The sequence below is a fragment of the Oncorhynchus masou genome, chromosome 25 (assembly GCF_036934945.1).
Source record: "Oncorhynchus masou masou isolate Uvic2021 chromosome 25, UVic_Omas_1.1, whole genome shotgun sequence".
NCBI classification, from domain to species: domain Eukaryota; kingdom Metazoa; phylum Chordata; class Actinopteri; order Salmoniformes; family Salmonidae; genus Oncorhynchus; species Oncorhynchus masou.
This window is the reverse complement of record NC_088236.1, coordinates 28,953,757-28,979,738: the sequence shown is the minus strand read 5'-3', so window position 1 is coordinate 28,979,738 and position 25,982 is coordinate 28,953,757. Positions and strand designations below refer to the sequence as shown.

The following is a 25,982-nucleotide window of genomic DNA, read 5'->3' as shown; positions in this document are numbered from 1 at the left end:
CCTATTTGCCACATCTTCAATTTAAGCCTACTAGAAAGTGTATACCCTCAGGCCTGGAAGGAAACTAAAGTCATTCGGCTTCCCAAGAATTGTAAAGCCCCCTTTACTGGCTCAAATTGCCGACCAATCAGCCTGTTACCAACCCTTAGTAAACTTCTGGAACAAATTGTGTTTGCCCAGATACAATGCTATCTCATAGTAAACAAATTGACAACAGACTTTCAGCATGCTTATTGGGAAAGACACTCAACAAGCACAGCACTTACACAAATGACTGACGATTGGCTGAGAGAAATTGTGTTGGCTGTCTAGTTAGACTTCAGTGCAGCTTTTGGCATTATTGATCATGGAAAAACATATGTGTTATGGCTTTACACCCTCTGCTATAATGTGGCTAAAGAGTTGTATAATAGAACACAGAGGGTGTTCTTTAACAGAAGCCTCTCAAACATAATCCAGGTAGAATCAGGAATTCCCCAGGGTAGCTGTTTAGGCCCCTTGCTTTTTTCCATTTTTACTAATGACATACCACTGGCTTTGCATCAAGCTAGAATGTCTATGTATGCGGAGACTCAACACAATACGTGTCAGCTACTACAGCAACTGAAATGACTGCAACAGCTAACAAAGAGCTGCAGTTATTTTCAGAGTGGGTGCAAGGAATAAGTTAGCCCTAAATATTTCTAAAACTAAAAGCATTGTATTTGGGACAAAACATTCACTAAACCCTAAAACTCAAATAAATCTTGTAATAAATAATGTGGAAATTGAGCAAGTTGAGATCAAATCAAATCGTATTAGTCACATGCGCTGAATACTGTGAAATGCTTACTTACGAGCCCCTAACCAACAGTGCAGTTTAAAAAAAATATGGATAAGAATAAGAGATTAAATTAAGAAGTAATTAAAGAGCAGCAGTAAAAAATAACAATATGTACAGTGCCGGTACAGAGTCAACATGCGGGGTCACCGGTTAGTTGAGGTAGTATATACAGTATATGTAGGTAGAGTTAATTAAAGTGACTATGCATAGATGACAACAGAGAGTGGCAGTGGTGTGGAGAGGGGGTCTTATGGCTTAGGGTAGAAGCTGTTTAGAAGCCTCTTGGACCTAGACTTGGCGCTCCGGTACCGCTTGCCATGCGGTATCAGGTAGAACAGTCTATGACTAGGGTGGCTGGAGTCTTTGACAATTTTTAGGGCCTTCCTCTGACACCGCCTGGTATAGAGATCCTGGATGGCAGGAAGCTTGGCCCCAGTGATGTACTGGGCCGTTTGCACTACCCTCTGTAGTGCCTTGCGGTCAGAGGCCAAGCAGATGCCATACCAGGCAATGATGCAACCAGTCAGGATGCTCTCGATTGTGCAGCTGTAGGTCCCTTTGAGGATCTGAGGACCCATGCCAAATCTTTTCAGTCTCCTGAGGGGGAATAGGTTTTTTTCGTTCCCTCTTCACGACTGTCATTCACCAATTTGTAAGTCGCTCTGGATAAGAGCGTCTGCTAAATGACTTAAATGTAAATGTAATGGAATGGAAAACAACAGAAATAAATTATTGTAGTATCTGTCACCTTCACCCTGAAACATCTCAATCTCCTCATCAAGGTCCTTATCCACTGGTAAAATAAATAAACATAATTGCAGACAGTGCTCATACCAGGGAGGACCTGTGATTGCTTAGTGACAGACTTGAATAAGATGTTATATAAACAATATTTAAAGGCTGTTCAGTGTGAAGTGAAGGAAAAAAGTACTTAGTTTTTTTCATCTACATTTGATGGGTGTTGTTTTGTATTATATCGTATTTTTTCTTTAAATTACCTGGTGAACTGTAGAGCTGCATTTAGTCCTACTGTTATCCATATTATATATTAATTTTCTCAAGTGTCATTGAATGCACTGTCCTATTGTAATCCTTTACTTCGGCTTCTCTCTGGGTTTAAACTAAGATTCATTTTCTGATACATCCATACTCTGTTTTAGTCCTGTCGACCTAAAAGCAGGCAATGATTTTACAAGTGCTTCCCCTTTTATTTGCACACAGAAAATAGCTCTCTTAGTTTGAGTGTTGTGGTACTGAAGTTTGACAAAAGTAGTACAAAATCTGCATGTTGACACTTTTCACTTTAACTTTTATGCTGACTTGATCTAACTTAGCTTCTTGGGTATAGTAGTTGCAGGTCATTCCCCGCTTGCAGTGATGAGGGTTCTGTTAAATGCCATCCCACAATGAAAAGAGCAGACAGGCAGTTTCCAAAACAATGGAATGAGTGGTGGCCTACCCACATATGCTGCTGTGTACTCACAGGACAGTCCCATAAGGGTAGGTTATGATAAGCAAATTAAGTAAATGTATGTAGCTGTGTTAGATGGGTAGAATTGGCTTTTGCATTGATGTGGCTGTGCCTGAAGAGAGTTGTTGGCTACATGGCAAGCATACATTGCTCTGTTCCAAGCACCTCAATTAGCCCATTGCACCTTGTAAGGCCAAAAAGCATTTTATCAGGCCATATGCGCCATTATCTAGCCTGTAGTCCCTTCCTTAGTAACCACAATCATAATACAGGCAAAAGCACAAAATCAGATGTATAATGGATTGCACTGTAGTGGTGGAGAAAATACATCAATTTCACATCATCCAGATTGTTTTCTTTTATCATAAAATATGATCTTAACAAGCATGCAACAAATAATGCATTAAACTATTTAAAAATATTTTCTATATGGGAAATTGCTGGTTCTGAACGGTAGGTAGCCTGCTATACCATAACAAAAACTCTATTGCCTGATAACGTTTCAAGTGGGGTAGAAAATAATCCTGTCCTTTCAATACCGCATGAGTGACGTCAACAGCTTCCCTGACGCATGGGCTCCCCCCGCGTTGCTATGTGTGAACTGCTGTTATATCCTTCGGTAGACGACGCTCCACGTACAGCAAACATAGCATTCATTTAGCGTTTTCCTCCTCTGCCTGTGATCTCGCAGTCTACAAATGCCACTCGTGGACGCCGAACCGGTTGTTCGCGCGTTGCTTCTACCAAAAACGACAAGGAGTGTCTTACTTTGACTGCTTTATAATCGATCATTTCCCTCAATAGCGGGTACTTGTTACAAGCATTCGATATCGTCGAAGATCCAGTAAGAATTTCGCCGGGTGCCAAGACGTGAGGATGAATTCCATACGACAGGTGCCTTCAAGGGTGAAAACCAAAAGGACCGAAACGAGTTTAGGTGCTGAGAGGGAACATTTTGATAAACAGCAGGTAAATATGAATACCCGGTGGTGGTGGTGGTAGAATTTGCGGTTCATAACTGATTGTTTTGCGGCTTTATGATAAAGTGTTTCTAATAGCATGTGAGGCCTTTAATTTATTTAACGTATTTGTTATTTGCGAACACGAAAATAAGAAATTTAGCTTGTGAACTGTAATGCTGCTCTTATTGAAAACGTTTTGATGCAAATTCGGCACCTGGCCCATCACCTGAGTTCCTAATTTGATAGGCCTATGGGACCACGGATGGTCGAAACATTACTCACAGTAAACATGTTGACGATTTTAATTTAGAGGCTAATGGAAAGTCCTGTATGCCATTGAATCAGCTGTTAGTCCCTGTGGTTGTGCTAAATATTTGATTGAAACCCGAAGAATGAATGACCTCCCTTGAGATTTAGGCCTAATAACTTTACATTGATCAGCCATGTATGGATTTTTGGATAGAGATGTCTTATTGTCCAGAACTTTTAAACTGTAGCATTACCATCATCCAACAATTAATAATCATCTATTTCCAAAGAATTTCTTGGAAAAGGACACTCCTTCACAGTCTGGGAGCTATAGGTCATGTTTATGACTTCATCATTGGTAGACCTTTTTTGTTGAAACATTTTAGAAAATAATTTGTATTTTTACCTTGATTTTATTTTTCTGGCTTAAGTGTCATTTACTTACTACCGGGGAGCTAATTGGCAATACATTGAATCCTTTAGATGAGTGTCTGCCTCTCAGTGAAGTCCTGGCTCTTAATATAAAGCCTATGTTCAACTAGAAGGTCTTGTTTGGCTACCTTGTCCTGACTTCCTTGCTCTTAGTGTATTGAAGTAGCTTTGAAATATACTTCCTGTGGCTGGATCAACAAATGGCAAATGATCCGAAGTTGAAATAACATTGTAACCTGCTGGTCTCCTCCATCGGAAATGACTGGACAACCAGCAGAAAGCAAACTGTCAACACAGTGTGACCCTGGCAAGAGAATTCTCTGCCATCTCCTTGTGCCTTCGATTGATGCAAAAATACAGAGCCTATTATATTCACACAAGGTCAGCCAGACAAAGTTAGGCAGTGATGATACTAAACTGAATCACTGAGAAAGAGGAAACCAATTCCTTTGGCTGGCTGGATGGAGGAAGGAGTGGGAGAGAGAGATTGTGTGGTCCCTTTGACTGCATTGTAAACTGGATGTTTAAATCCGGCAAAGATAAGCATATCAGATCATATCAGAGGCGCAGTCACATGCCCTTGGCGCATGCGCTGGTCAGCGCTGCCATAGACATGTGATCCTGACAGATGTTACACCCAAACAGTGACTGGCATTATGTCCAGCCATTGGTCAGGCCCTTTGTACTGCTGTCCTGAGGGAGCCCTGTTTTTCCTTCCCAATCTATGGTCTACTTGACATGTCTCAGTTAACTGTCAGCTTGTGACAGTCAACTCCTGATATGACAGTGGAAATGTAGAGACCGTTATGTAACATGCTACAATGTCCAGGTACTCAACTCAATTCCAAGGACGGGCAGCTCCACCATATTGTTTTTCCATAGAGGGTGCTGCAGAGTCGCTGTGCTGCAGTACTTTACCATCCATATAAAGCTGGCTTACTGACCCCCCCCTCCCAAATTTGGTTCTGTATGCTACTTTGACAGTTAACAAGTCTAGCCTAATGTACAGCACAATAGTGTAGCTCTATCCCAGTCATCAAAGGTAACTGGAAAGATATAAGAAGGCACTGCTATACGTTCTATTCATTCAATACTGCATTACATGATGGATCTAGTTCTTGCCATTGACCTGTAGAATTCTGCTGATTCTGGGGTCTACTGTAGGTGTAATGTTGCACCCCATTCCTCTCTCTGTTTTTTTCCCCCTCCCCCTCTAGTTTTATCTGTTGACCTCCCTACCAAGTTCAGATGTCCCACAAAGCACCTGTTGTTCACACACTCACTGTGTGTGGGTGTGTGTGTGAGAGTTTGCTCTCCATCATTTCGGATGCCTCAGTGCCCATGAGAGAGGGCTGGGGGAAGGGAGTGGCTGAGTGTAAACACAGCCTCTCTCTAGGCTTCTGAGAACAGCAAAGCATTCAAACATTTTGCTTATGGTCATTATTTATTTTGTCACCTGTGTATACTTGCAAGTAAATGTCCATTTGGAACAATTGACCCACCCTACCAAGTGGTGTGGCGTGTGACTCCTTGTTGCCAGTGTACAGTTCCCTGGGGTGTCCATGGAAACCAAGCATCTACAGGAACATTAGGAAACCAGGGGAACCATGGTGAGGGTTGTTATTATTTACAGCTGACATCCACTTTGGGAGGCACAGCATAGAGAGTGCACACACATCAGCTAGCATGGTCATAGTGCTGACACGCAGGGTTGATGTGACTACTTTGGAGATGATAAAGAGGCGACTGGAATGACTGTAGTACTGTCTGAGGATGACAGAGCAGTATTCGACTTCTGCCTCCCTTGAGTGGGTGTGTGCAAGACCTAACCCAAACCACCTCTCAATCTCAGACTTGATGTCTGAGAGAGGAAGTGTCTCTACAGCACAGAGCACTCCCCTTAATATCCAACTATTGTAGGAGGGTTTGAAGCAATGACAAGTCCTTGTGTCCACTGTTAATCTTCAATTTTGTCACCTAGATATCCGTGTAGGATATCAGGCTAAGGAGAAGAAGCAGCAGGGGCGAGGACAAAGTCGTTTCATCAAAGGCAGGAAGGGCTAGTCCAGTTGCGGCTCAGGTTTCTGTCTGTATCAACATTGTAAGTGACTGAGCCAGCTATTGTTGTGCTGCCTGGGAGGCAAAGCAGGAGACAAGGAGAAATTTAACACAATGGGGACATTTCCAGCGGGTTTTCAGAATAGCCATTAAAAGGGTGTTCTATGAAAAAAGCTAGTATTTGATGTTGTGAGAATGATAATTGAAACTTGTTGAAATGTCACTTTTTTTAATGTTGATAAATCTTTCCAAGTGATAACAGTGAAGTCTGTTTTCAAAATCAGTGGTTTGACATAAGTCGTTATCTAAACACCCCAAACTCCTCTATCCAGTTTCAATGTTTGCCTCCATACAATGTAGTGTTGGATAAAGGAGAAATTCAATTGCAATTTGTTGGTGACCGAGTTGGCCTCTTGGTATCATCAGCATCTTACTGTCTTACTCTGCTTGTCACCACTCCCAGTGAATTAGTGCTAGACTAGTTAATGCTAACAAAACCAGACAATGCGTTCAGCCTCATTAGCAGTGTGTTTACACAAGTTTAACAGCATTAATAGTGGCAGCTGTGCGGTGCTTGGGTATATGTCTGACCTTGACAACCAGAGCGGCAGCAACAGTCTGTTGAATTAAGCTGATAAAGAACTGCAATAACTAGTCACTGCAGGGCACCTGACTGACTGCCCAGTGTGGAGTACATTAGACGTGTTGCTGCAGTGTCTCAGGAAGCTATAGTCTTCCTGGCAGTGATGTCTAAGCATATAGACACGCTGTTGAAAGGCAAGAAGGGAGAAGATGACAAGGTAAGAAAGGAGGGAACACAGGGATGGGAGGGATGAACAGTGTGTGTGGCGTGTTCAGGGATTAGGCTTGGCTCATCACTCCCGCTCTTTCCCTACAACTACCTCTCCCTCAATTGGGGGATTAAGACTTATGTTTTGGGTCCAGGTTCAATGTTGTATCTGTCGAACAGCTAAATAGCGTCAGACTGTCTGTAGCTCACTTGGATCATAGTTAAGCCCAGTTTCTCCTGTGGCCAACCAGATCAATGTACACCTTCCTGACCTTCTTAAAGCATTGCTGTTGGAAAGTTTTAATGGCAGTGGTGGAAAAAGTCATACTTGAGTAAAAGTAAAGATACCTTTTTAATAGAAAATTACTCAAGTGAAAGTCACCCAGTAAAATACTACTTGAGCAAAAGTCTAAAAGTATTTGTTTTTAAATATACTTAAGTATCGGAAGTAAGTGCAATTGCTAAACTATAGTTCGGTATCAAAATAAAAAGTCGTAATTTCACAATCCTTATTAAGCATGCATCATAAGGGGAACATTTCTGTATTTTGTAAGTTACATATATTGAGAACTTGATTGCTGACAAGTAAAACATTTTGGGACTATGTCAACAATGGACTAATGAAGCAAATACCAGAACATTGTTTTGGGATGGAATTGTCCTTTAAGTACTTTACACTACTGTTTAATGTTTTTGGTTTCTTTGTATGAATGAGGGAGTAAACTGAGGGAGCTTGCCAGTGAGAGACAAGCTAGGTCTTTTGTTGGTTTGTGACATTGCCAACCTTCAATTCTAGACTTCAAGCAGTTCTGTAAATTGTATTGCTCACACTTCACTGGACTATGCACTGTATGCAGTCTCTGATCAGGTTAGTGTAACAATGATCCCCCCCCCCCCCGTCTCGATCTCTCCTCTGAGTGACAGTCAGTTTGAATGTATTATGGAGCCTCCTTGCAGCCATGCTGCTCTATGGCCATCTGTTGAGGCCTCTGTGCCAGGCGCTGTGTGCCAGAATGTGGCCCCCATCAAACCAATCTTCTACCCCAGCTGACAGGCCTTCCTCTTCCCACAAACCCCTCATTGTCAAGCACCCCTCTAACCTAGGGATGGGCATTTTGAAATTATTTCAGTATTCAAGTTATGATATTGTTTTGCATATCCAGATTGTCGAAATACATTTATAAAAAAAAAAAGGAATTTGACTACATTTTGTTTCAGCAGGAGGGTGGGGTGAGGGGTGAAAGGAGCGGCGGGCGATCTGACAGTCTGGCATGGGGGGAGGAAGAAAGTAGCCAAAATGACCCGCTCTAGTTAGCTAACATATGGCAGCAACAAATTTATCTATCATACCATCTGGTAGTACCTGTCTTGACTGCATCAAATCATTGTAAAGAAGCTAGCTAGCTAAAGTAGCAAGGCTAATTGAGGCTATGTTGCTATGCTTCCCTGTCAAGTGTCTAAAACGACTCCATTCATGGTTGATCATTGTAGCCTACTCCTTCTCAGTTAGCAAATTCTGTCATTTTAATTCCATTTGGCAATGATAAGAAATCTCCCACTTCAGCAGTGGCGTGAAGTACTTAAGTATTTTTTTGAGGTATCTGGACTTCACAATTTTTTTGTTGTATTTTTTTGATAACTTTTACTCCACTACATTCCTAAAGAAAATAATTACTTTTTACTCCATACATTTTCTCTGACACCCAAAAGTACTTACATTTCGATTGCTTAGCAGGACAGGAAAATTGTCGAGTTCTCACACTTATCAAGAGAACATCCCTACCGCCTCTGACCTGGCGGACTCACTAAACAAAAATGTTTTGTTTGTAAATTATGTCTGAGTTTTATCGTGTAGTTATATTCGTAAATATAAAAACAAGAATGGTGCCATCTGGTTTGCTTAATATAAGGAATGTGTAATGATTTTATACTTAAGGTTCTTAAACATATTTTAGAAATTACATTTACTTTTGTTAAGTATATTTAAACAAATAACTTTTAGACTTTTACTCAAGTACTATTTTACTGGGTGACACATTTATTGGGGTGATTTTTCTATTAAGGTATCTTTAAGTACTTTTTCCACCACTGCACTTCACTTGCTACACATGGAACCTCTGACTGAAGCACCACTTTGATTGACGACAATAACAACAAGCTACACGTGTGAAACGTATGTAGGCAACCGGTGCATCTTTTTTTTATGTGGCGCACTCATAACTGTCATACTGTTTTATAAAAATGTTGAGTGGAATGGTCTATCCTTGTAGGCTATGTAGCAATGTCACATCATTTTATTTCATTTTAGACAAAGCTAAGTATACTTGGGAGAGTAATCTAATACCAACGTCTGTTCAGATATTCAAATAACCTTGTCCATCCCTAATCCAAACCATCACTTGCTCTGGTCCCCTTAGCCAAGGGGTCTAACACTAGCAGTAGCCTCTCAAGAATGGTTAACCAGGACACCCCTCTCCTTTTTTTCCTCCATCTCTCCCCTCGCTCTGAGTGGTCCCCTTAACCAAGGGGTCTAACACTAGCAGTAGCCTCTCAAGAACGGTTAACCAGGACACCCCTCTCCTTTTTTTCCTCCATCTCTCCCCTCGCTCTGAGTGGTCCCCTTAAGCGCACAGTAGCCCCTCTGTGCTTTGTTTAGTGACTGCGTGTTTTGGTAGAGGGGGAGGTTGGTAGGTTGTGGTGGCTCCAGAGTTTCACTAACTAAATGAAGTCTTTATGCTTTTGTGGGATTGCTGGCCAATTTTGCCAGGCTTGCTTCGGATATCCGATAAATGTGAGGATTGTATTTCTCCTTCCCTGTGTTTACGATAAGATGTATGTGTGTATTCTAGGAAGAAATGTCATGTAAATACCAGAGTGAGTGAATTTCTATCACTGTGTATATACAGCCAGAGGGTGAAGTAAAACGTGTGTTGGTCTGTATGAGCCTATGTTTGTGGGATTATTTTGCAATTGAGTGACTGTGTGTGCAGTACCAGTCAAAAGTTTGGGCACACGTACTCATTCAAGGGGTTTTCTTTATTTTTTACTTTTTTCTACATTGTAGAACAATCGTGAAGATATCAAAACTATGAAATAACACATATGGAATCATGTAGTAATGAAAAAAGTGTTAAACATATCAAAATATATTTGAGGTTCTTCAAAGTAGCCACCCTTTGCCTTGATGACAGCTTTGTACACTCTTGGCATTGTCTCAACCAGCTTCATGAGGTAGTCACCTGGAATGCATTTCAATTAACAGGTGTGCCTTGTTAAAAGTTGATTTGTGGAATTTCTTTCCTTAATGCGTTTGAGCCAATCAGTTGTTGTGACAAGGTAGGGGGGTATACAGAAGAAAGCCCTATTTGGGAAAAGACCAAGTCCATATTATGGCAAGAACAGCTCAAATAAGCAAAGATAAATGACAGTCCATCACTTTAAGACATGTAGGTCAGTCAATCCGGGAACATTTCAAGAACTTTTAAAGTTTCTTCAAGTGCAGTTGCAAAAACCATCAAGCGCTATGATGAAACTGGCTCTCATGCGGTCCACCACAGGAAAGGAAGACCCAGAGTTGCCTCTGCCGCAGAGGCTACGTTCATTGCCTCAAATTGCAGCCCAAATAAATGATTCAGACACATCTCAACTGTTCTCGTGAATCAGGCCTTCATGGTCAAATTGCTGCAAAGAAACCACTACTAAAAGACACCAATAAGAAGAAGAGACTTGCTTGGGCCAAGAAACATGAGCAATGGACATTAGACTGGTGGAATCTGTCTGTTGGTCTGATGAGTCCAAATTTGAGATTTTTGGTTCCAGCTGCCGTGTCTTTGTGAGACGCAGGGTAGGTGAACAGATGATCTCTGCATGTGTTGTTCCCACCGTGAAGCTTGAAGGAGGTGTGATGGTGTGGGGGTGCTTTCATAGTGACACTGTCTCACTTGAACCGCATGGCTTCCACAGCATTCTGCAGCAATACGCCATCCCATCTGGTTTTCTCTTAGTGGGACTATCATTTGTTTTTCAACAGGACAATGACCCTAAACACACCACCAGGCTGTGTAAGGGCTATTTAACCAAGAAGGAGAGTGATGAAGTGCTGCATCAGATGTCCTGACCTCAACCCAATTGAGATGGTTTCAGATGAGTTGGACCGCAGAGAAGAAAAAGCAGCCAACAAGTGCTCAGCATAATTGGGAACTCCTTCATGACAATTGGAAAAGCATTCCAGGTGAAGCTGGTTGAGAAAATGCGAAGTGTGCAAAGCTGTCATCAAGGAGAAGGTTGGCTGCTTTGAAGAATCTAAAATCTATTTAGGTTTGTTTTAACTTTTTTTTTGGTTACTACATGATTCCATATGTGTTAATTCATAGTGTTGATGTCTTCACGATTGTTCTACAATGTAGAAAGTAGTCTAAATAAATAAAAACCCTTGAATGAGTAGGGATGTCCTAACTTTTGACTACTACTGAACATACAGATGTACATTTGCCCCTGCTCAGTGTAGCATACCATTGTCTCTTTCTGTGGGTTATTGAGGGGGAAGTGGGGCGAGAGAGAGGCTGGGATAGTGCCAGATAATCTGTATAAATGAACCATAACAGCTCATGCGTGTTACTGCAAGCTGGATTAGTCAGTTATGTAATTAGTTGAACTGAAATGGAACAGCAGGCTTGTGAGTGAACAGGGGTTTCAGAGCTTTTAACTTCCTCCATCTTATCTTTTTCACCTGCTGTGGTCTACACATGTATAATATGTGTCTGCCAATCCTGGGCCACAGGGAGAGTGGGTGGTGATCTCCGAATGAGGAGCTATTGGCCAATGCTTCCGTGTTCTTGTGTTGTGAGGAATGCTATGGTAGTCCATTGTTTGGTGCTCTTGATCCTACCCTCCGTCGAGTCTGGAGATATGTGACAGGTTTAACTGAACGAGTCGGCTAGAGAAATGTGATATTTTACACTTATTTCCCTCATTTATTAATTACAATCTGTAGCGCTAGTCTTCAGTGGGTCTGTATGGGCCAGTCAAAATATAGCTTGTTCTCACTGTTCAGAACTGTTGCTTCAATGCAGATCTTATGTAAGGACAAGTTAGACTGAGGGTTACTATGACAAGACTGGCTTAAAACACACTGTTATTTGTATCAGAGGTCACAATATGCTTGTCATGTTTTGGATTCAGAGCGTTTCCTTATCCTCTAGCGTTACTAACTATGCCTTTATCAGTTTTGGGCCAAGCCTATGTAGTGTACACAACCACGTTGAGGAAAGTGTTGAGACCTAGTTCTGACTATCTGCTTCTCTCCCTTCCTCTCCATTCACTTGGACTTGATATACCTGTTAGCCTAGTTGCCTGAGTGCCAGGACGCTTGCGCTGTGTTGCTGGTGACGACATGTTTCTTTCTTCCATTGTCATTATCGACAACAAAACATGTAGAGAGGATGCCCTGATGTATGTAGTGTTTTTGTAGCATGTAGGGTTTCAACTGATAGGAATGCTCATTTTGACAGGTATTGTAATCCCTCTAATGCAGGGATCCGTTAAATTACGTTTGGAATGCTGTAAGCATGTCATATGTTTTAAAATGAATGGACACACCAAAGTAAATGGAACAGAAGCCTATGGGCTTGTTCAGTCTTCTTTACTCACAGTAGCCTAATGAAGGAAAAACAGGGGTTATTGAACCCTTATTACATGAGCCTCTGCATGTAAAACATACACAATCATTTTTCTGATTCTGTCACAGTGCAATCTGCTGTGTTCTCAGCATCTCCAGTACAACTCCTCCCTGGCCTTGTATTTCAAAACACAGTATGGCTTATCAGTAACCTTTGTTGTGTTTTAAAAGACTACTCCCTCCCTCTGTGCTGTTGAAAGACTACTCCCTCCCTCTGTGCTGTTGAAACAAGGGTTGCCTTGTCAACTGCTACCACTCCACCTGATAGTATGGGTGTGTGGAGACTTGCTGATCACGTCTAGTGAACACAACCTATCACCCCCTCACTCCTGGGTCATCTGACTATACTGTACATGAATATACTGTACACAAACATGGGACATAAAGATTGGCATGGTGGTGTGGCCCTAAAATAAAACCAAGTAAAGAGATGATCAGTATGGCTTTTATTTGTATAAGGTGCCAGTTCATTAAAGTGTCTTGTTTTGACATTTGATTTTGTTTATAGAAATGGCGCTCTTTATTAATTCCAAATTTCACATTTTGGATTGTCTTCTACTCAAGTTGAATCTAGCTCCCATTTAAAATGTTTTTGTTTTATGTCACTGAGTGGTAGGTCGGTAGCCATAGTGACTTATGACCTGAACCTGTTCTCTCTACTCTCTCCTCCAGCTCAGCAGCATCAGCAAAGCCATCAACTCCAACGAGGCGCCTGTGAAAGAGAAACATGCACGCCGTATCCTTCAATATAACCCCAAACTGGAAACAGCAAACCTTTTGCTATTATTTGCTCCAAACTTTGTACGCCTGATAACCCACTGTCTTCCAACTGGGCTGTTTTTAACCACTCGAGTTGCTGAATTAATGTACTGTAGGTAATTGCTTTTTAGAGTTGACATTTGCCATCATGTATTCTATACAGCCACCTAGTATATTTTACTGTTGCAGGCATCGATGGAAACATTGCTTATTTTAATCTCCTTAGATTGAAAATACTGTGAATTTTATCATCATACATGAGCAAGAGAAAATGAAAGAATATATATGTGAGGGAACAAGAGGTATTATTTTGGCTTTGTGTTTTGCTTCTTGGCTCTTCCTTGACGGCCCGACAGGGATCATTCTGGGGACCCACAGAGAGAAGGGAGCCTTTACCTTCTGGTCCTATGCCTTGGGCCTCCCTTTGTCCAGCAACTCCATCCTCAGCTGGAAGTTCTGCCACGTGGTGCACAAAGTGTTGCGGGATGGCCACCATAACGTAAGATCTGCTCTATACACTCTAGTACAACTGCGGTTCTGTTTTTTTAAATATATATATACATACATACATACACAAAAGGAAAATACACATGAAGGTTTTAGGTGGACAATTTGGCACAGATCTTAGATGAAAATACTGCATAATTGGTAGCCTATAGTATATTTAAAAAAACCATGCAATATTTCTTTGAGCAGAGCTCACAAACTCACTCATCGCTGCAACTCCCTAACGGGTTCGGGAGAGGCCAAGGTGGAGTCATGCATCCTCCGAAACATGACCTGCCAAACCTCGCTCCTTAACACCCGCTAGCTTAACCCAGAAGCCAGCCGCATCAATGTGTCAGGAAACACCATTCAGCTGGGGTCAGCCTGCAGGTACCTGGCCCGCCAAAAGGACTCGCTAGAGTGCGATGAGCCAAGTAAAGCCCCACCGGCCAAACCCTCCCCTAACCCAGACGATACTGGGCCAATTGTGCACCGTCCTATGGGGCTGGGTTGGGGCACAGCCCGGGAATGAACCCGGGTGTGTAGTAACGCTTCTAGCACTGCAATGCGGTGCCTTAGACCGCTGCACCACTTGGGAGACCCAAGCATGGAGGTTTTTATGCAGACCACAGGCCGTAATTAGTCCAAATTAGCTTAATGGTGAAATGTTAATTGTGTAATTGAACATTATTGAGTGACTGTTTCAATATTATTATTGAATTGACCTTATCTATCCCCTTTTTGCCCTCCAGAGCCTTCAGGACTGCATGAGACATCACAGTAACATAGTTGAAACAGGGCAACTATGGGTGAGTCTGGAGATTGTGCTGTGTTTTTGTTGGGGGGTGCTTGAATAGGTTGAATAAGTTTTGGGCGAACAAATTTAATTTCAAATGGCTTGAAATGGGGGAAATCCCTTTTAATGATTTAGTTTAGGCAAAAATGCAGGACATGTTTAAAAATTATTTTTTTGTCTGCTGCAGATTAGAGGAAAGGCTCGAATGGGAGATGTTTCTTGCTGTGTTGAAGTAAAGCACAGCTCAATGCTTGTTACTCGCTCACTTTTGTTTCCAGGGCAACCTTCATGACAGATATGGCCAGCTGGTGGCTCTGTACGCTAAGCTGCTCTGCACAAAGATGGAGTTCCACGTGAAGGTAAGCCTACCCTCTTTAGCCCTCAAACTGAACTCTGGACCTCCAAGCCAGTTCCACTGTGTTTTTTCATTGTTCCCTCAAATCAGGGACTGATTTAGAACTGGGACACCGGGTGTGTGCAATGAATTATCAGATCAAACCGAAAACCAGCAGGCTCCTGTCCTCGTTGAGTAATGGTTAAATACCCCTGCTCTATAGCACGTGTCAAACTCTAGGCTCGCGGCCCAGATCCGAGCCCACGGGTGGTTTGCGTAATAAAAAAATGTATATAAAAATTCCGGGAAACAACAATCTCAATCCACATTGGAATGACTAAAACCAAATCAAAACGGTCTATAGATGATAATGGACCTTTATTGTCTCTTCACTCTGTCCAACTTGCTAAAAGTAATCAAAAAGAAAGGTAGCATCGATAATTCCAAAAGTAATGGGTGGAGAACTGTTTTCGTACATTTTGACAGCAAGGAAATATTATCCATTTTATGTGCGGCCCTGCAGACCTCGGTGAAGACCGAAATAAGGCCCGCGGCCAGAATGAGTTGACACCCCTGCTCTACAATTTTGGGGTACTGCATGCTTCACCATAAGGAGACATTGGCTTATCTTTCCACTGTATGCATTGCCACAAGTGCTTTCACAAAATGCCACCTAATTAAACGAACAATGTATGCCATTTGAAATGATTTACAGTAGGGCAAAAAAGTATTTAGTCAGCCACCAATTGTGCAAGTTCTCCCACTGTAATTTTCATAATTTCATCAACTATGACAGACAAAATGAGAGAGAGAAATCCAGAAAATCACATTGTAGAATTTTTTTATTTGATTTTTGTTTGTTGAATTCTCTCCCTTTTTCTCCCCAATTTCTTGGTATCCAATTGTCCAATTATCGAGTAGCTACTATCTTGTCACATCGCTACAACTCCCGTACGGGCTCGGGAGAGACGAAGGTTGAAAGTCATGCGTCGTCCGATACACAACCCAACCAAGCCGCACTACTTCTTAACACAGCGCCATCCAACCCGGAAGCCAGCCGCACCAATGTGTCAGAGGAAACACCGTGCACCTGGCAAACTTGGTTAGCGCGCACTGTGCCCGGCCCGCCACGGGTGTCGCTGGTGCGCGATGAGACAAGGATTTCCCTACTGGCCAAACCCCCCCCTAACCCGGACGACGCTAGGCCAATTGTGCGTCACCCCACGGACCTCCCGGTCGCGGCCGGTTACGACAGAGCCTGGGCGCGAACCCAGAGTCTCTGGTGGCGCAGCTGGCGCTTCAGTACAGCGCCCTTAACCACTGTGCCAGTGGTTAACTTATTCTTTAAGAGGCTCCTCTGTCCTCCACTCGTTACCTGTATTAATGGAACCTGTTTGAACTTGTTATCGGTATAAAAGACACCTGTCCACAACCTCAAACAGTCACAACCTCAAACTTGATTTGAGCTTGGTTTGAAGAAATCAACTGTGGGAGCAATTATTAGGAAATGGAAGACATACAAGACCACTGATAATCTCCCTCGATCTGGGGCTCCACGCAAGATCTCACCCCGTGGGGGTCAAAATGATCACGAGCAAAAATCCCATAACCACACGGGGGGGGGGGCTAATGAATGACCTGCAGAGAGCTGGGACCAAAGTAACAAAGCCTACCATCAGTAACGCAAAACGCCGCCAGGGACTCAAATCCTACAGTGCCAGACGTGTCCCCCTGCTTAAGCCAGTACATATCCAGGCCTGTCTGAAGTTTGCTAGAGGGAATTTGGATGATCCAGAAGAAGATTGGGAGAATGTCAGATGAAACCAAAATAGAACTTTTTGGTAAACTCAACTTGAAGTGTTTGGAGGACAAAGAACATCCAAAGAAGCATCCAAGCATCCAAAGAACACCATACCTACTGTGAAGCATGGGGGTGGAAACATCATGCATTCGGGATGTTTTTCTGCAAAGGGACCAGGACGACTGATCCGTGTAGAGGAAAGAATGAATGGGGCCATGTATCGTGAGATTTTGAAAACCGCCTTCCATCAGCAAGGGCATTGAGGATGAAACGTGGCTGGGTCTTTTCAGCATGACAATGATCCCAAACACACCGCCCGGGCAATGAAGGAGTGGCTTCGTAAGAAGCATTTCAAGGTCCTGGAGTGGTCTAGCAAGTCTCTAGATCTCAACCCCATAGAAAATCTTTGGAGGGGGTTGAAAGTCCGTGTTGCCCAGCAACAGCCCCAAAATATCACTGCTCTTGGAGATCTGCATGGAGGAATGGGCCAAAATACCAGCAACCGTGTGTGAGAACCTTGTGAAGACTTACAGAAAACATTTGACCTCTGTCATTGCCAACAAAGGGTATATAACAAAGTATTGAGAAACTTTTGTTATTGACCAAATACTTATTTTCCACCATAATTTGCAAATAAATTCATTGAAAATCCTACAATGTGATTTTTGTCTGTCATAGTTGAACTTGCACAATTGGTGGCTGACTAAATACTTTTTTGCCCCACTGTACATGTGAGGTCATTAGATATTTCTAATGTTGTACCATCCTTGAGAAATGATGTACAAGAATTGTTGGATCATTTTTGCAATCCTTTTGTCTTCTGTGCAGCATTCTGAAATCCGAGCCAACCTAGAGGTAACAGATGAGGTTCTGGAGCGCGTTGCAGGAACAGACATCAATAATGTGTGAGTGTGTTTTCTACTCCTCCCTCTCCAGTCTCCACACATCCCTGGCACTCTCACGTGCACTCCCTCTCCTGTTAAGGAGTTATCAGAATAGCATACAGGGACATCAAACAAATGTGTATACGTTTAATTGACATAGATCAAGTGAAGTAAATTATTGATATAAAATATTAACTTAACATTCTTTCTGATTCAAAGAAGGCCAACATACCATTTTGTCGCCATTTTAAGTAGAGATGGAGAACTGTGGAGACAAGGGAGAGAACCTGCTGCTCTTTTCTTAAGGAAGCCATTAGCCTTGTTACTAAGGGGGGTATCGACTTCACTCCTGCAGGTTCCAGCTCACTGTGGAAGTGTTTGATTACCTGGATACAGAGCTGAGGCTAGCCGAGACAGGTGAGAATCCTCCGCTTCGCCCCTACCTCCACCTCTCAAAGGATGGGTAACCTGAGGTACAGGGCTGTGGTTTGTGTGCCTAAAATGGAATAGGGGCAGGATAGTGGCCAGTTAAATAGACTTGTGAGCACACACTTGTAATGCTGTTGAGGGAGTGAGTTAATCCCCCCCCCAAAAGTTAAGGGAAACACATTTCTAAACCACTTTGTTTGTTTAGTATGATTAGGGCCCTCATGTCATTTCACCAAAGCCCTATAAATAGGTTATAAATGTTTGCTATTAGAGGACATTAATTATTTTTCTTCTGATTGGCTGTAATTGCATCATGCACCTCCCTGCCCTGCAGGATGTTGTCACAGCCTGTGATCCCGAACAACTATAAACAAACCCTACAACTGTAAACAACCCTGCCTGCCTCCGTGACTAACTGGGCATCTTGTACTCAGGAAACATGGGAGCTCCTAACCGCCTTGTGCTTTCACACATCTACCCACCCTACTGCTAGATCTGCTGATAACTGTTTTCTACCCACAGAGTGGGTGATTCATAAATGTGTGAGCCATTGTCCAAGTGCTGTATTTCTGAACTAGTGACAGTGAAAGGTGTTTAACCCAAGCAAGCCGGCGATACCAAATCCTCCCCATTTTAAGGTTTTGTTTATTGTGGTGTTTGTTATGTGTTACATTGACGTGTGATCTGCAGTGATCCGGCAGCTCAACACGTCCATTGCCATCTCTACGCTGACATCAGGCCAGTGTCGCCTGTCTCCCCTCATCCAGGTCATTCAGGACTGCAGTCACCTCTACCACTTCACCGTCAAGCTGCTCTTCAAGCTGCACGCTTGTACGTTAGCATCTTTAATCTCAACTGCATGACATATTTTTCAACATGTACTGTAACATCAAATTGTATTAGTCACATGCGCCGAATACAACAGGTGTGGACCTGACAGTGAAATGCTTACTTACGAGCCCCTAACCAACAATGCAGTTGAAAAATACAGATAAGAATAAAAGATAAAAGTAGCAAGTAATTAAAGAGCAGCACTATATACAGGGGGGTACCGATACAGAGTCAATGTGCGGGGGCACCGGTTATTTGAGGTAGTATGTACATGTAGGCAGTTATTATAGTGACTGCATAGATGGCAACAGAGTAGCAGTGGTATAAAGGGGGGGTGCACTGCAAATAGTCTGGGTATGCATTTGACTAGATGCTCAGGAGTCTTATGGCTTGGGGGTAGAAGCTGTTTTGAAGCCTCTTGGACCTAGACTTCCTGGTACTGCTTGCCATGCGGTAGCAGAGAGAACAATCTATGACTAGGGTGGCTGGAGTCTTTGACAGTTTTTAGGGCCTTCCTCTGACACTGCCTGGTATAGAGGTCCTGGATGGCAGGAATCTTGGCCCCAGTGATGTACTGGGCCATTCACACTACCCTCTGTAGTGCCTTGCGGTCGGATGCTGAGCAGTTGCTATTCCAGGCAGTGTTGCAAACAGTCAGGAGGCTCTCAATGGTGCAGCTGTAGAACCTTTTGAGGATCTGAGGACCCATGTCAAATCTTTTCAGTCTCCTGAGGGGGAATATATTTTGTCTTGCCCTCTTCACAACTGTCTTGGTCTGCTTAAACCATGTTAGTTTGTTGGTGATGTGGACACCAAGGAACTTGAAGCTCTCAACCTGCTCCACTGCAGCCCTGTTGATGAGAATGGGGGCATGCTTGGTCCTCTTTTTCATTTAGTCCACAATCCTCTCCTTTTGTCTTGATCACGTTGAGAGAGAGGATGTTGTCCTGGCACCACATGGCCAGGTCTCTGACCTCCCTATAGGCTGTCTCGTCGGGGATCAGGCCTACCATTGTTGTGTCATCAGCAAATTTAATGGTGGTGTTGGAGTCGTGCCTGGCCGTGCAGTCATGAGTGAACAGGGAGTACAGGAGGGTACTGAGCACGCACCCCTGAGGGGCACCTGTGTTGAGGATCAGCGTGGTGGATTTGTTGTTACCTACCCTTACCACCTGGGGCCGGCCCATCAGGAGGTCCAGGATCCAGTTGCAGAGGGAGGTGTTTAGTCCCAGGAACCTTAGCTTATTGATGAGCTTTGAGGGCACTATGGTGTTGAATGCTGAGCTGTAGTCAATGAATAGCATTCTCACATAGGTGTTCCTTTTGTTCAGGTGGGAAAGGGCAGTGTGGAGTGCAATAGAGTGCATCATCTGTGCATCTGCTGAGGCGGTATGCAAATTGGAGTGGGTTTGTCTAATGGTGTTTGATGTGAGCCATGACCAGCCTTTCAAAGCACTTCATGGCTACAGACGAGTGCCACGGGTTGGTAGTCTTTAGGCAGGTTACCTTAGCGTTCTTGGGCACAGGGACTATGGTGGTCTGCTTAGAACATGTTGGTATTACAGACTCAGACAGGGAGTGGTTGAAAATGTCAGTAAAGACACTTGCCAGTTGGTCAGCGCATGCTCGCAGTACACTTCCTGGTAAGCTGTCTGGCCCTGCGGCCTTGTGAATGTTGACCTGTTTAAAGGTCTTACTCACATCGGCTGCGGAAGTCGTGATCACATTCTTCCGGGACAGCTGGTGCTCTCATGCATGTTTCAGTGTTATTTGCCTCGAAGCGAGCATATAGCTCTCGGCTGTGCTTCCCTTTGTAGTCTGTAATAGTTTGCAAGCCCTGCCACATCCAACGAGCGTCAGAGCCGGTGTAGTACGATTCGATCTTAGTACTGTATTGACGCTTTGCACGTTTTGATGGTTCGTCATAGTGCATAGCGGGATTTCTTATAAGCATCCGGGTTAGAGTCCCGCTCCTTGACAGCGGAAGCTCCAGCCTTTAGCTCAGTACGGATGCTGCCTGTCATCTATGGCTTCTGGTTGGGGTATGTATGTACAGTCACTGTGGGGGCGACGTCATCAATGCACTTATTGATGAAGCCAATGACTGATGTGGTATACTCTTCAATGCCATCGGAGAAATTCCGGAACATATTCCAGTCTGTGCTAGCAAAACAGTCCTGTAGCTTAGCATCTGCTTTCTCTGACCACTTTTTTCTATTGATCTAGTCACTGGTGCTTCCTGCTTTAATATTTGCTTGTAAGCAGGAATCAGGAGAATAGCATTGTGGTCAGATTTCCCAAATGGAGGGCGAGGGAGAGCTTTGTATGCGTCTGTGTGGCGTATAGGTGGTCCAGAGTTATTTTTCTTCTGGTTGCACATTAAACATGCTAATAGAAATTTGGTAAAACTGATTTAAGTTTCCCTGCATTAAAGTCCCCGGCTCCTAGGAGTGCCGCCTCTGGGTGAGTGTTTTCTTGTTTGCTTATGGTGGAATACAGCTCATTCAATGCTGTCTTAGTGCCAGCCTCTGACTGTGGTGGTATGTAAACAGCTACAAAGAATACAGATGATAAACTCTCTCGGTAGGTAGTGTGGTCTACAGCTTATCATGAGATACTCTACCTCAGGCAAGCAATAGCTCGAGACATCCTAAGATATCGTGCACCAGCTGTTGTTTACAAAAATACATAGACTGCCACCCCTTGTCTAACCAGACGCCGCTTTTCTATCTTGCTTGTACATTGTATAACCAGCCAGCTGTATGTTGTTGTTGTCGTTCAGCCAAGACTCCGTGAAGCATAGATTTGAATTTTTAATGTCCCTTTGGTAGTCTAATCAATGAAAGGAAAATAACTGGAGATCACAAATGTGATGCAAAGTATTATTTATAGTAGTTCCATGTGTCTACTTGCTCTAAACTACGCTTTGCTAACATGATTAGACTCAACTTGTTTCAAAGTATTTTTTTGTGACTTTGTCTATTGCATGTCCTGGATTTCAGGTCTCCCAGCAGACACCCTGCAAGGACATCGTGATCGTTTCCATGACCAGTTCCACAGGTAAGTCACCCAGGAGCTCGGGCTGCTAGTAAATGAGGGGGTAGGAACGTGAGGGAGGAAGGGAGCCTCAGTATAACAGGGAGGCTGCAGCACAATCCTGCCTGTCCCTCCCCCTGGCCTGTTACCCTGAGCCATTGCAAATATCCTGGTGCTTAACACCCAGCTTCCACCCATTGTAATGTGTCATCATGTCGTCACAGTCAGACACACATCTGTGAAAGTGAGAAGGGGCTGAGTCTGAGCATTTCAGGTAGTGTACCAGTGACCATAGTAATAATACCGACCTGAACAACAATCAGCCCAGAAAAAGAGCAGAGAGGGAGCTTGATGTGTTAGTGGATACCTTGGCATCAGTGGCGGTCAGTGCTGTTTATGAGCATGGCCTTATTTCTATTACAACATATTGGATGACTGTCATTCATATTCCATTCACCCAGTTCAATGTAACATCGATAGGTTTAGGCTACTGCGTGATACTCACATTTTCCCTGTACCCATCACTCTTGCCTGCATCTAGCTGATCTAGGATGTAGTCATTTGTCCAACAGTTATAAACAAGAGTTTATACTGGACAAATTCAGATGTGTTTATCCCCGTTTCGTTCCATTTGCTTCCTTTTTAAGAAACATTTTTCAATAGAATCGGCGGAATGAATAGGCCCCTGATCACACGTAAACACAGTTCACATTCCTTTCCAAGCCAAACCATATTATAACCGCTACACAGCCTACATCATTGTCACCATATTAGCTAAAGTAATGTCATAGTTATATTAGCTATGTTGACTAACACGTTAGTAAACCCGCTATACAATCAATCAGTAACGTTAGTGTACAGTCAGTAAGTAGTTTAGCACTAACACTGGTGGGCCCCAGTGGCAATACAGTTGTAAAACCAAAAGCTTACCTTGACTTGGAAGAGTTCCAGTGTTGTTGGCTAGTCCAGCAAGGTAACATGGCACCCCTCTGAGTAGGCAAAACTATTTAGCTGCATTTGCTAGCTAAGTAAGTGAAACTTGGTTCTATTTGTTTTATTTAATTCTGTCCTATACACATCCCCCTCTATTTTAGGGATGCAATAATACAACACAGTTTTGAAAATGTTATGTTCTTGTAGATTATAGTGGTATAATTCAAATCTGTGATTGAAATATTTGCCTTACAGCCTCAAGACCTTCTTCAACAAAGCCAGAGACATGATGTACTTCAAGAGACTCATCCAGATCCCCAAGCTGCCAGAAGTAAGAGCATAGACCGACATAGTAGGGGAAAGATACTGTATTGGGACTCAACCACACTTCCTAGATTGTGGAGCCATCTGTGTTTTATAGTCCTGTCTTATTTATTTGTGTGTGTGTGTGTTCATCTCCAGTCCCCTCCTAATTTCCTGCATGCGGCTTCCCTGGCCAAGCATGCAAGGCCAGTGGTGGTTATCCCAGACGAGGATGAGCCCGAGCAGGTGGATGATGACGATGACGACCCTGAACCGCTGATCAATGTCAGTGACGTCACCGTGCCCAGCATGGCGGTGCCACAGGTACGACTTATAGGGCACAGGGTCATGACCTCTGAGGGCAACAGCTATGGCCCATTGAATGTGTATGTCTTATTTTTTTAAAGTAGCACTAATTTTGGCTGTAGATTGTATAAGCATTCATGCGTCTTCTCTGACTTTTCCTTTAGCAGTTCGATATATTTGATCAAACCTTTGGACCTGCCAATGGGGGTTTTGATGACAGGTTAGTCATTGGTATTTTAGCATTGGTGTGTTTGAAACGGAAGGATATGTAAACTGGTGATGTTTTTTGAACTGACATGTCTGGATATCTTCTTGTGAATTGAGTTAGTAGTGTGCCTGTGTGTGTATCTTAAAGGTTAGTGGCTGTATGTCTTCTGGTCCACAGGGATATCCAGATTGAGAACCTCAAGCGGGACTTGGAGCTATTGAGGACAGATCTGGAAAGGGTCAAAGGAGAGGTAAGTAGACATGAGTTTTAACTCTTTTAAACAGATTTTACACCTAGCTAAAAATAAATGACTTGTACCTCAAATAATACTATTTAAGGGTTAATTATTCCTGTTAACAATTGATATCGATCATATGTATTTATAAAGCCCTAAAGGGCTTTATACCTCAGCCAATGTCACAAAGTGCTATACAGAAACCCAGCCTAAAACAATGCAGGTGTAGAAGCACGGTGGCTAGGAAAAACTCCCTAGAAAGGCAGGAACCTAGGAAGAAACATTGAGAGGAACCAGGCTCTGAGGGGTGGCCGGTCCTCTTCTGGCTGTGCCGGGTGGAGATTATAACAGTACATGGCTAAGATGTTCAAACGTTCATAGATGACCAGTAGCGTCAAATAATAGTGGTTGTAGAGGGTGCAACAGGTCAGCACCTCAGAAGTAGATGTCAGGTAGCTTTTCAAAGCTGATCATTCAGAGTTAGAGACAGCAGGTGCGGTAGAGATCGTTGAAAACAGAAGGTCTGGGACAAGGTAGCACATCCGGTGAACAGGTCAGGGTTCCATAGCCGCAAGCAGGACAGTTGAAACTGGAGCAGCAGCACGGCCAGGTGGACTGGGGACAAGCAAGGAGTATACTTAAATTCACACTGGACACAGGATAAGACAGGAGAAATACTCCAGATATAACAGACTGATCCTAGCCCCCGACACACAAACTATTGCAGCATAAATACTGGATGCTGAGACAGGAAGGGTCGGGAGACACTGGCCCCGTCCGACGATACCCCTGGACAGGGCCAACCAGGCAGGATATAACCCCAGCCACTTTGCCAAAGCACAGCCCCCACACCACTAGAGGGATAACAACAGACCACCAACTTACTACCCTGAGACAAGGCTGAGTATAGCCCACGAAGATCTCCTCCATGGCACGGCACGATCCCAAGGGGGGTGCCAACCTGGACAGGAAGATTTCATTTAAGTTTCTATTCACTAGTCAGAAAAGTCTGTCAAGCCCTCTCCCGCCAAAATGAACGCTATACATCTTCTAGCGATCTATTGATAGGACAGGCACCTGTCAGTCACAAAGCGATCAATGACCGGGAAACACTGCTGGTTTACAGTCTGCTGTCTGTCCCACCTTCCTGTACCTTTATGATTGGTGTGAGCTGTGGTAGGTTGCAGTCAAAAAAAATGGCTGGAGAGCGCAAGAGAAATCTGCCCATCCCATTTAATGTAAGTGGTGAGTCGAAAATCCACATAGCCTAATTTATTGTTCATTTATTTATTTTCTTTTGCGAGTTTCCTATCGCCAGCCAAGGAGTCATGGCGCATAGGCTATTGACTGTCCTTTGATTGACGACCGAACAGCAAGTGTTTTGTTTATAAAAGGTGTCAAAATGACTAAATAAAGTTAATCTCCCTAATTTGCGTACTGGTATACTTTTTGACAATTATCTGCAGATAAGTAATGAAAAGCCTGGGGACACCTGGCTGGCTACTCCGTGTACTTAGGGGAAACACTGATAACCAAGTTTTGACATTGGTAGACATGGTTGATTTGCAAAGTAGAGAGGAATTTAGATCATGTGTTGGGTGGATGCAAAGATGAATCGTGACATGTGGAATGTGGCAGCTTGTCTCAGAATGGGAAATGACATCTGTCTGGTCAGAGAAGACCAGAAGATGTGTCTGGGACACAGTTTGAAATGTACTGTTAACCCCAATTTCTGCAAATGGCTGGGTCCTAATGTGGCCTGTTTCTTAACTGTTGCTAAAAGTTTATGCCTGTGATGTTGAATTGAGCCATCCTAACCTGAAATTGTATACATTTTGTAAAAATAATTTGTACCACTCAACACTTTTGTTTCCCCCGTCTGAGGCCCTCATCCACTAGTGCCATGTCATGGCGTCCTGTGGTGGTAGTGATCATCTACCCAGGGGAGGTTTACTATGGTGACTGACTACCTACCTCCTCCCTCCTGCAGGCCCAGCGCTACATCACTCAGCTTAAGTCCCAGATCAATAGTCTGGACGCGGAGCTGGAGGAGCAGCGGGTGCAGAAACAGCGTGCCTTGGTGGAGAACGAGCAGCTGCGCATGGAGCTAGAGGCCACGCGCCGCCGCAATGCTGAGCACGAGAGTGTGCAGGCCACCTTCGGAGAGGCCGAGAGTAAG

General features: G+C 43.5%; 1 protein-coding gene across 2 annotated transcripts in view; it reads left to right on the top strand.

The window, feature by feature from the left end:
* Window positions 1-2,908: 2,908 nt before the first annotated feature.
* hip1rb (huntingtin interacting protein 1 related b) overlaps window positions 2,909-25,982 on the top strand; it is a 37,579-nt gene continuing 14,505 nt past the window's right edge. The window contains exons 1-14 of one of the 2 annotated variants that reach the window (XM_064937250.1): window positions 2,909-3,263; window positions 13,135-13,198; window positions 13,578-13,720; window positions 14,460-14,516; window positions 14,782-14,862; window positions 17,467-17,543; window positions 17,878-17,939; window positions 18,642-18,782; window positions 21,785-21,842; window positions 23,007-23,082; window positions 23,214-23,378; window positions 23,528-23,580; window positions 23,746-23,818; window positions 25,794-25,977. In XM_064937250.1, the coding sequence (XP_064793322.1) occupies window positions 3,171-3,263; window positions 13,135-13,198; window positions 13,578-13,720; window positions 14,460-14,516; window positions 14,782-14,862; window positions 17,467-17,543; window positions 17,878-17,939; window positions 18,642-18,782; window positions 21,785-21,842; window positions 23,007-23,082; window positions 23,214-23,378; window positions 23,528-23,580; window positions 23,746-23,818; window positions 25,794-25,977 (1,327 nt within the window). In that variant the 5' untranslated portion in view covers window positions 2,909-3,170. Of the gene's footprint in view, window positions 3,264-13,134; window positions 13,199-13,577; window positions 13,721-14,459; window positions 14,517-14,781; window positions 14,863-17,466; window positions 17,544-17,877; window positions 17,940-18,641; window positions 18,783-21,784; window positions 21,843-23,006; window positions 23,083-23,213; window positions 23,379-23,524; window positions 23,581-23,745; window positions 23,819-25,793; window positions 25,978-25,982 lie in introns of both variants that reach the window. The other variant, XM_064937249.1, reaches the window with a different exon arrangement.